The sequence below is a fragment of the Salvia splendens genome, chromosome 11 (genome assembly GCF_004379255.2).
Source record: "Salvia splendens isolate huo1 chromosome 11, SspV2, whole genome shotgun sequence".
NCBI lineage: Eukaryota > Viridiplantae > Streptophyta > Magnoliopsida > Lamiales > Lamiaceae > Salvia > Salvia splendens.
In genome coordinates this window covers 28678673-28689387 of record NC_056042.1, presented here as the reverse complement: position 1 = coordinate 28689387, position 10715 = coordinate 28678673, and the positions used below count along the sequence as shown (strand labels likewise).

The 10715-nt window shown below is 36.8% G+C and overlaps 1 protein-coding gene and 1 pseudogene across 2 annotated transcripts; one reads left to right on the top strand and one right to left on the bottom strand.

Annotated features, from left to right (window-relative positions):
* Positions 1 to 658: 658 nt before the first annotated feature.
* LOC121756085 (EVI5-like protein) lies at positions 659 to 5956 on the top strand. Of its 2 annotated transcripts, none has more exons than XM_042151547.1 (9): positions 659 to 791; positions 1175 to 1329; positions 2478 to 2673; positions 3537 to 3707; positions 3791 to 3907; positions 4857 to 5054; positions 5149 to 5208; positions 5280 to 5378; positions 5673 to 5956. In XM_042151547.1, the coding sequence occupies exons 2-9, from the start codon at positions 1193 to 1195 to the stop codon at positions 5766 to 5768; spliced, it is 1074 nt and encodes a 357-aa protein (XP_042007481.1). In that variant the 5' UTR covers positions 659 to 791; positions 1175 to 1192; the 3' UTR covers positions 5769 to 5956. The 2 variants fall into 2 exon arrangements, with proteins under 2 accessions (XP_042007481.1, XP_042007480.1); XM_042151546.1 differs by having other exon boundaries at positions 3537 to 3732; positions 3810 to 3907.
* A 14-nt stretch (positions 5957 to 5970) lies between these two features.
* Positions 5971 to 10393, bottom strand: LOC121756084 (annotated as a pseudogene).
* Between the last annotated feature and the right edge of the window lie 322 nt (positions 10394 to 10715).

The following is a 10715-nucleotide window of genomic DNA, read 5'->3' as shown; positions in this document are numbered from 1 at the left end:
CGGTTTGCGAACCGTGGGCAACACTAGGCTATAGTGGGGAAGTTGTCCGGAGGGCGGGCGGACAACATTTGGGGGCGGTAGGGGTGGCGGACGCGGGATAGGCTGGTTGGGGCGAGCCCGCGGCTGGGGAGAATTAGCCGCGCCCATAGGGGGCGGACAACCGGCGCGGCGGATTCAATTTCGAATTTTTTTATTTACCTCTATAAATACCACTCCCCACCACCTATTTTTCACCATTTTCACAAAATCCATCCACTCACTATCTACACAACCACTCTCTAAAAATGCACCGAGGCGATGACGAATCACCCGACTCCGACACCGAGTAGACGGTGGTAGAGTTTTTAGTTGTATTTTATTTTAATTATTCGTTGTATAATTTTACCGGATTGCAATACAACGAATATTCGGCCCTAATTACCTCTTTTTCTATTTATTTACACTGCGATTATTTTAATTACAAAATTTGTGGGCTATTGGAGGTGTCCACTATATTGGCAGAAATAGAATTTTGGGGCTTTGGACAACAAAACTGAGGCTATGAACAAAAACTGGGGCGGGGCTATTGGGCGTGTCCACCTTATAGTGGATACCCTTATGGATATGAATAATAAATTAGTAGTAGGATAAATAAAATGATTTTTATTTTAATTACAGATAAAAACTAAAGAAACGAGTTTCCTACCAACAGCGCTGCCATCAATCGCTGCGACAATCACTGGAATTCTCTTCTTCTACCTCCATCGCAACCCTCTCAATCAATCTCTCTGCATTTTCCACAAGTATTTGGGGTAATATCGATAATTAGGAACGAAAATATATGCATTAATTTGTGAGTAAAATCTAATATGCATACTAATCCTTTGATCTTACTTTCTCATAATTTTGTCACCCGGGGAAGCTATTTCGTTGTAGTTGCTATGCTATTTAACCCTGTTTGATAACCATCATTTCACTTATATTTATTTCGTAATATATTTCCAATTTTATTATCCTGAGTTTGTCATATATATGTTCAACGAGATTGTTGGCATTGATTTTATCTTCTTGAGCATACAATTATATGCATCGATTTTGGTCATCAGCTATTTCAGAATTTGTGGTTGTGTTTGATAATTGATATTGAAATGGAAGCTCCACTAGTGCTGAAATTCTAGCTATATTCTTGTTATAGCTTTTGGGGATTTTTTGGATGGAAAAGAAAAGAGTGGATGAACAAGAGCCCCCACCTGCCTCACTGCCTAAAGTTGACAGATTTGGATTTGTAAAGCAGGAAACTAACTCACCTGATGGATTAGCAAAGAGCAGATCAGCTGCAGAGTATGAGAGGTATGTATAGTGTGGAATTAAATGTAGCTGTAGCTTTTATGGTGATTATATCTTTCATACCCCAAATGTCACTTTATTTATTCTGCATTCTGTTTTTTTTCTGATGATCTAGATTGTCCGTTCACGGTTATCTGCTGGACCTATTGTAACAGAATCATATTCTACACTCTAGTTTCAAGCCCTTAGATTTGACACTCATACATCTCTGGAACCTAGTATGAAGAAAGGACTGAGTTGAGTTAGCTTATGATGAAGATAATTTCTGGGCAACACATAAACCTTAGGTCAAATCTGAGCAAAACCCGTTCATTGTAAAAGGGGTTGAATTCAATATTCTAACCAAAACTCCAATACATTTTTTAATATTCCGGCCTCTGAAAATATAAATTTAGTACCTCACCTTCATGACTTGTTTCAAATCTGACATTTAATCAAAGTCCTAAAAATTGATGTGGAATACCAAATACTACCTGGAGAATCTCGCATTGACCAACATTCATAAATGATGCCCTTTCCATTCGAACAACATCGTTTTATCTCAAAAAATTAAAACCAAATCTAAAACAATGTCATTTTCAATAGGATCCAGGCACTCCATATCATTTTAGGTTGTCTGATTTTGCTTTGAAACAAGTCATAAAGATGAGGCATTAAATTGATATTCATAAAGGTGGAGTTTGAAAAATACAATAAAGTTCTTGTTAGAATGATGGATTTACCCTTAAAAAAAAAGAAAACTCTCCTAGAGCAGTTTCTCAGTCCAGATTAAACTGTGGCATAAAGGTTTATGGTTTGAATTCTATGAATGTTTGGAGTATTGTTACTTTGTTCTAAACTGATAATTGGGAAACATACTACTGCACTAAGTAAAGTATTATTTTGAATTGGGAAGAAAGAAACGACCCAATATTGAAGGTACAAATCCTCCTTATACTTGTGAACCAGAAATCTTCATAAATATTTTTAACTTGCCAAAGAGATAACAAACAGATCCATCAAGGGTGGACTTGACAGTGATTTTCCAAAGGAGTCTGTTATATTTCGAAGAGCACCATGCTGAGAACTATATTGATGTGTTTGCTTGTTATATATGTTTTGTTGATGCTGTTCAAACATCATAATGCTATCACATTAACATTCATTTCCAGGGAGGAAAAAAGAATTAAAAAATGGAGAAAGATGATAGGGGTTGGAGGAAGTGATTGGAAGCATTATGTTCGAAGGAAACCCCATGTTGTCAAAAGGAGAATAAGGAAAGGAATTCCTGATTGTCTAAGAGGACTTGTCTGGCAACTGATATCTGGAAGTCGTGACCTCTTGCTCATGAATCCAGGTGTTTATGAGGTTAAACTTTGTGACCTTTTATGCCAATTATACATGGAATTTTTAAGAGAATACAAAGTTAAAAACCCTAAAGATGTTTTGTGATATCCTTGAATTTGTTGTATGATGTCAAATGTAACACAAGTAGGTGTTGTCAGTGATCTGCAAGTCCGAGTTTACCATCATAGGGTGTGACCAAATCAACGAAATAGCGTGGGGTGATTGGAGTGGGGAAGTGGATGTAAATATTCAGGGTTATCTTGTTAGCTGTTTTATTTATATGAGTGCTCCCTTGAACCAGTGCCATTAGTTAGCGTATAAGAAATTAATTTACTTTCACATAATTGCTAATTTGCTAGAAAGGTGCAGGTATACCTGATATAACTGTCTGAGGTATTTTTGTCCCTTCCTGAATAATAAGCTTTCCATCCCGCAAACACTTTTGTTTTTGAACAATCAATTTGCTTCATGGCATGATATATCCGTACTCTATCAACTTGTATAGAGAAGGATATCTGGTTGACTATAGTTACATAGTAGCTCCTTTATATAAATGGTGGCTGGATCACCCAATTAATCTGTGCTGGGCGACATCTTGTGCTTCTTAATCCTAAATTCTCAACGTTTGTGCATTTTGAACTCCTCATCGGCGTTTGATTTACTTCACGTGAACGTTTTAGAATTGTCATTTTCTTTATGATGCTTGAATGTTGGATAGCCTACAACTATACTATTTTTCCATTTCTGTTTATTAATTATAATGAACTTGGTTCTGTTGGATTACAATTTTTTTCATGCCTCTTTGTTCTGAACTGATGAATGTTATTGAAGCAGGTCTTTATATTAACTATCTAAACATACTGATTTGTTTATATTCTCTGCAGCAACTAGTCATATATGAGACGTCTGCTTCTGAACTAGATATCATCCGAGATATTTCTCGTACATTTCCTTCACATGTTTTCTTCCAGCAGAGGCATGGTCCAGGTCAAAGATCTCTTTATAATGTTTTAAAGGCTTACTCTGTATATGACAGAGATGTTGGATATGTACAGGTTGGTAGTATTTTCAGCTTATCAGGTATCAACATATCTACCAGTTTTTGTTTCTCACCATATCAAAATTATGTTTAATGCAGGGCATGGGATTTGTCGCAGGTCTCTTGCTTCTTTATATGAGTGAAGAAGATGCATTTTGGTTGCTGGTAGCCCTTCTAAAAGGAGCAGTGCATGCTCCAATGGAAGGAATGTATTTGGTAAAGTTTAATCAAGCACTTTCATCATTTCATTTTCAGCAACCTATTTCATAACCTGGGAATGAAAATGGCTTTTGGGCGTGTTTTGGCAAAAGACCTTTTAGAGCATCATTAGGCAAAATGAATAAAGAATTTCCAATTTTTGACAACCTTTTATATGTTCATGCCATTCGAGAATAAATAATAGTGGTAGGTTCTTGAAGAGAATGTTATTTAGAAGAGAAGGTTATTGGGTTATTATGGGGTGCCCCATTACGTGTATTATTAAAAATGGATATGGCTCATAAATGGGACGGAGGAGTATCATAGAATTTTTATGTGACATAAATAAATAGCAAAATCTTAAATGAAATTTAATTGAGAAAATCAGTCCAAACACTCACCTGAAGAACTGTATTTGCACATTCTCAATCTCACAGGCTCACATGCGTAATATAATGGAAGATATTTCTGGCAGGGCACTGAACTAAAACCAAACTTCTTAAGATTTTTTTTTTTATTTTAAAGACATAGCCAGTTTTTGTCACTCTAGCTGAATCTGTTTGATTACACCTCAAATATCTCACTTCATGCTTGCATTGTATTGATTGGGGCTTCATTTTCAGTTACATTTGCATTTTCCTTTATTTTATTTATTAAGTTTCTGAAACTCATGCCATGCATGCCTTTCATGGCAATATCTATTATTATTTCTTGAATTAATGTGTTGTGCAATGCAATGCAATGCATAAGTAGTTAACTCAGAAATTCCAAAGCTAAAAATATACTATTACTCATGATTGAATTAAAAGTTGTATGGGAAGTCGGGAAATTATGGAGGGAAGGAAATACATAATGTCCTACCTTTTCTGGGGGGGGGGGGAATATGAGTTCACATTCTTTAATCTTTTTTTTATTTAAATGATCACAATAATTTTGATGTATTTATGAAATTCATGCATTTGTGCAGGTTGGTTTGCCGCTTGTGCAGCAATATCTTTTCCAGCTAGATCAGTTAGTGAGAGAGCACTTACCGAAGTTGGGAGAGCATTTTACTCAAGAAATGATAAACCCTAGCATGTATGCTAGCCAATGGTTCATAACCGTTTTTTCTTACTCATTTCCATTCCACTTGGCTCTTAGGATTTGGGACGTCTTTCTTTTCGAGGTTAGTTATCACTTATTTTTATAGTATATTGCAAATCAGCTATCATACGCTATCCCTAAAATATGCTGATTGTAATTTGTCATTTTTTCCCTAGGGTGTCAAGATTGTCTTCAAAGTTGGTTTAGCACTACTAAAATTCTGCCATGATGATCTGGTAGGGTTATCCTTTCTGAATCCTCACAATCTTTCTTTTGGATTTTGATGACGATTTATGTATTTTAACAGGTGAAGTTGCCTTTCGAAAAACTTATCCATGCACTACGGAATTTTCCTGAAGATGCTATGAATCCAGATATTTTATTACCAATGGCTTACTCTATACGGGTTAGCTCTTACCCCACCCCAACACTACTTGACTATTGCCTGCTGGTCGGTTAGAGTGAAAAAGACATGTTGAGTTGTGCATGTATGCATTTATGTGAACCTTCAATATTGCGACTGGCATACTTGGGTTTATATAAGGCCAACAACTGAAACATCAAATAGGTGAAACAGAATAATCCCGTGGATTGAAAGAGGCTACAAGAAAACGGACACCACTTGTACCCCATATGTCTGTTGCCTAGTATTATTATTACTATATAACTCTACTAATGTACACAATTGCATCTCAATTAGGTGTCCAAGCGATTGGAGGAATTGAAGGAGGAATATGAGAAACAACACGGGAAACTGTCTGAGCGCGTTAAACAGAGGCTGCAGCAGCCATCTTGAATGACGACGATGCATCCTAATGGCAACAAGCATTGTTGCTGGGCAAAGTATTTGTCATGCACGAGGTTTTAGATTGATTGATCAATTTTTTAAAACTGTACAAAAGCCTGAATCTGATGCTTGTATTTTACATTGCTGGGTGTGCTTGTCAATTGAAATTTGGCAATTTGGGAGAGAGATTATCTATTTATGAGGTACCGACTCATTTATAATCTAGGATGTTGAAATTTCCATACTACCCAAAAAGATATACATAAACGTACAAATGAGGCACTACATCGAACATATAAAGCCTGTCTGAATCAGGTTTCTCCACTTCAATCATAAAAGCAACCATCTATCTATAAAATATTGTATAAGAATGAATCATGCTAGGAACATCAGGCAATAATCAACGGTAAACAAACGAAAAAAATATACAAGAACAAAAAATGGAAAAATTTGAAGGAAGAGCAAGAATCCCAGCAGTTGCACCAATCTACTTCCTTTTGCTCCTAGCTGGGTGCCAAGCAAATCATTAGTTGCTAGGTAGATGTTCGTATTTCCCGGGATTTCCTCTTCAGAAGTAGTTCATCAATATTGCTTGCTCTCTGACTTTGGCTCTTTACTGTCACTTTTATCAGTATCATAATTATCACGCTGCGAATCCATATGAGCGCTACTTGCTTGCGTTCTGTGCCTTCGATCCTGGAAAATTTAAGCACAACAAAAAACACAACCATGTATCATGATTATAAGGAAGAGACAATCGTCTAAGCAGTGGTTATCTAATGAATTTTAAAATATCCAAAGATTATCACCAAAGAAGAAAACAACATATCTACCCCTGAGAAACTATCTGCCATGGGCTAAGCAATATACACCAACCATACTCCATATACACCAACCATACTCCATATTTAGTTGGCATAAGTCAGACGCTAACCTCTCTAGGTATGGGATATTCTTCTGATTCAAGCATCCGGACAACTTGACTCATCCGAGGTCTCTTGTCAGAATCTGGATCGACACATCTCAAAGCAGTCAAAAGTGCCCTTTTGAGGGCTCGAGTAGATGGTCTTGTGTCAATGTTTGGATCTACTACTTCCTCAGAACGCCTACTTCCAACCATCACTTTTAGCCAGTCAACTAGATTAACCTGTGATGACTCAAGAATTTCAGTTGAATACAGTTCTAACTCAGAATTATAAGTGCACCCCATGATTCTGTCATTTTCAAAATAAGTTCTGATTGATTTTCATCTAACAGAGAGATTAAGCTGATAATGACCATATAGAGGAATGCACCCCATGATTCTGTCAGTTTCAAAATAATATAAAGAAGACAAATAACAAATATTTTTATCATAGTACTACTTCCTAATAAGGCTTAAGCATATCTAATTAGAAAATAAAATTTATAGTAACACTTTGGCTGCATAAGCTCCATATGATATTTGGCAGTAAATCTACGAAATATGCATTCCTATTTGGTTGATATTTTGGGTGCGGCTCTGTTTACCTCTGGAGCAGGTCGCCCATAGTCAACCGGATCTCTTCCAGTAATGGCTTCCAGTAGTAAAACCCCAAAACTATAAACATCACTCTTCTCATTTAGAAGGCCAGTATTTGCATATTCAGGGGCCACATACCTGGAAAATATTAGAAAACCAACCTATTTAAAATACTGTAAAGACAACCTTTCTAAAGTTGGTGAGCATTGGAATACGGAAACTTACCCAAAGGTACCCATCACTCGAGTTGTGATGTGACTTTTTCCTGCACCAAGCAGTTTGGCCAGGCCAAAATCTGAGACCTTAGCATTGAACTCTTCATCAATCAGAATGTTGCTGGATTTTATATCCGATGAACAACTTTTGGTTCAATTGCCTCGTGCAAGTAGGCAAGACTGCCAGAAGCACAATAAAACGACATTATTTTTCAGTAAAAAAGAGAAATTACAATCATAGATTTTGATGGAGGGGTAACGGGCGAGATGAAAACGCAGATTAACCAACTTACGCTTTAGCAGTGCCAAGGAGGATCTTCATCCGGGCCTCCCATGTAAGATATCCATGATGGCGCATAGCTCCATGAAGCCACTGTTCTAAATTGGCATTGTTAACATACTCATAGACTAGCATCCTGAAATGACAATGTGAGAGCAGTTTAGAATGATTATATATAAGCCAGTCCTAAATGCTTTAGAGCTCATAATGGACCTGTCACGTTAGTTTGGAAGCAACTGCTACAGTTTTACATCTACACTTCTAAAATTTAAAAAGTGTATGCATCATCAACAAACAAGTTCGAGTTGAACAAATCTTATTTCCCTTTATAACACAAAATTATTATATTATGTCAAAGGGCAATTTGCAGCTTTAGAAATTGATGACAAACAGTACCTATGAGTTCCTTCGATACAGTATCCCAGCAGTCGAACCAAATTTTTGTGCCTCACATGGCCAATAGCTTCAACCTCCACTCCAAATTCCTTTTCTGCTTGACCACTGAGTGGAACAAAACAAATTATTAAAACATAAAACGGACAAAAGGTTCTAAGTTCTTTTGCAACTAACTCCAAGATTGCACTAGAATGTGAAATGGGATTTAGAACTTACAGGTTGTTGAGGAGCTTTTTAACAGCCACCTGAGTACCGTTAATAAGCTGTCCTCGATAAACAACTCCGTATCCACCCTCTCCAAGAATATTCTCCTTCGAAAATCTATTTGTGGCGAGCTCAAGGTCTCTTAAAGTAAACCAATGACCCCAACCCAAATGCGAAAACTCGGGCAGACCACTTAAAGGAGAAGGAGCAGTTATTGGATGCGACGAGGATGGTTTGTACGACGCAAAAGTTCCCGAACTCCCTTCCTCGCCTGATTGTGATCCGCAAATATCTTTATCAATATGACGGAACGAGCCTGATTGGCTGCTGGTATCTGCATTTTTGGCCTTTGGCATCCCAAGATGAACCAAGACCCTGTCTGATTCTTTATCACTTGACTTATCGTGAATGGTGAGAAGAATTCCATCACGTGGAGCAAATTCCTCAGTCGACACCTGCTCCACCCGTACTTCTTTAATTTCTTTTGAAACAGTAGGTATTTGGCTAAGAGGAAGCCTTTCCTGAGCCCTTCTCAACTTCTTTTGCGAGGTAAGATAGTATGTCAACACAAAGAGGATAACCACGATCAATAGCCCTACAATTATTCCGATAAATTCCCAGACCTTGATGCCCAAACCCCCTACGTTCTTTGAGAGCTCAGCATTAAGGTCAGAAGCCATCCTTGACAATGTCAAAGAACCACTACAAGGAGAAGGCAAAATAGGTAATTAACAATAATGTCATACTTCACCGCAGTTTTACATTAAAATCACAATCTTCCCTTCAACCTTTTTCACAGCCTAATTGAAGCTAAAACTCATCTATAGCAATGGCAATAGCAAGACTTGCTGCAACTCAACGAGCCAGCATGTAAGACACATAGTGGAAGTAATTTCAATTATCTAGAAAAATTACTAAATCTCATGCAAGCAGGAACGAAGGGTACGAACAACAAACGAGAAAGAGAGCTCTTAAATCAATTATCAAGCTCCTCATTTCTGACTCCCATAACCTTTTTTCTCAACTTCTACTGTTACTTGTAAAGGTTCTTGGGCAGTTGCTTCTAGAGGGAAGATTAATAATGCACAATAATGATCATAACAGAAGCTACAACAAAGCACCACTAAACCTTGGTCAGATTCACAAAATCAGGTTTAAAAAAAAATAGTTTAGTTTAATAGTTTAATATTTCTCTAAAGATTACAGCATTACATGTGAGGTCAAAGCAAAACAGAAGTATAGGATTCGCAATATGATCAGCCAATTATTACAAGAAAAGAAAAGTAGATCAACAAAACACAATTTTGAAGAAGACCACTAATTTTATGCCAGTCTAACAAAAGCAAAACTCTTTTTACCTGGAATTACTTTATTACATGAATCTTAACTAAGAATCCAAAGCTTATTGTAAGAAAAAAAAGAGACATTATATGATATCTGAAAAAGCTTAGCTCTTACCTTTATAAGAACTGGATACAATAAAGAAACCTCTGAAAGCCCAGATCTTGAGAGCCCCTTTTCCACAGTATAATTTTTTTTCAAACTACAAAAGAAAGACCAAGTCTTTAACAACAGATCTCTACCCAAGATAGCTCTATAACCACCCACAATGCCATTTCAAGAAACTTCAAGTGATAATGGAAAAATGAAATCTTTTTCATCCATAAACCCTTGAAAATTAGTAGATTGCAAATCTGGGTGAATCTTACAAATGGGAATTGAGAAAAACACACAAAATGTGAGTGGTGGGTGTTCCACACTTACCCAGATAACAACAAAGAAAGTGTTTTGGTTGCAGAAGCGGCATAGGTAAACGCTGCTGAAATGAATTAAAAATGGTAGTAATGAATTGCTAATTGTTGTCTGTGGTGGTTTCAGGAAAGGAATATGAAAATATGATCAATTGATCACGGTGGATATACACATTAAATATGTATTGATATTGATAAATACATTAAACAAATGAGAGAGAAAGAAGGACTAGTGGAGTTTTCAGAGGTAGGTGATGAGGAAAAGGCGTCAGTAACACTTAAAAACACAGCACAGAGAAACGGTAATAAAACACAAACAGTAAAACGGAAGCATACATTTTGGATTTTCTTATATTCATTTATACACACACAAATGGTGTAGTGGTTCTTGATATTTTCCTGAGCTCACTACTCTATCCACAAGAGAAAGGGGATTACCTAATCATGTGCATTTTTTGTCCTTGATTGTTTGAATTAGTTTCGAGGAAGGGATAAAATCATAGACAGCAAATGCTGAATGCTGACCTTGAAACTTTAAATATTGATATGGTAACTGCATTTGTCATCCTTGAACTCTTTTTTTTTGGTCATCCTTGAACTCTCTTTACT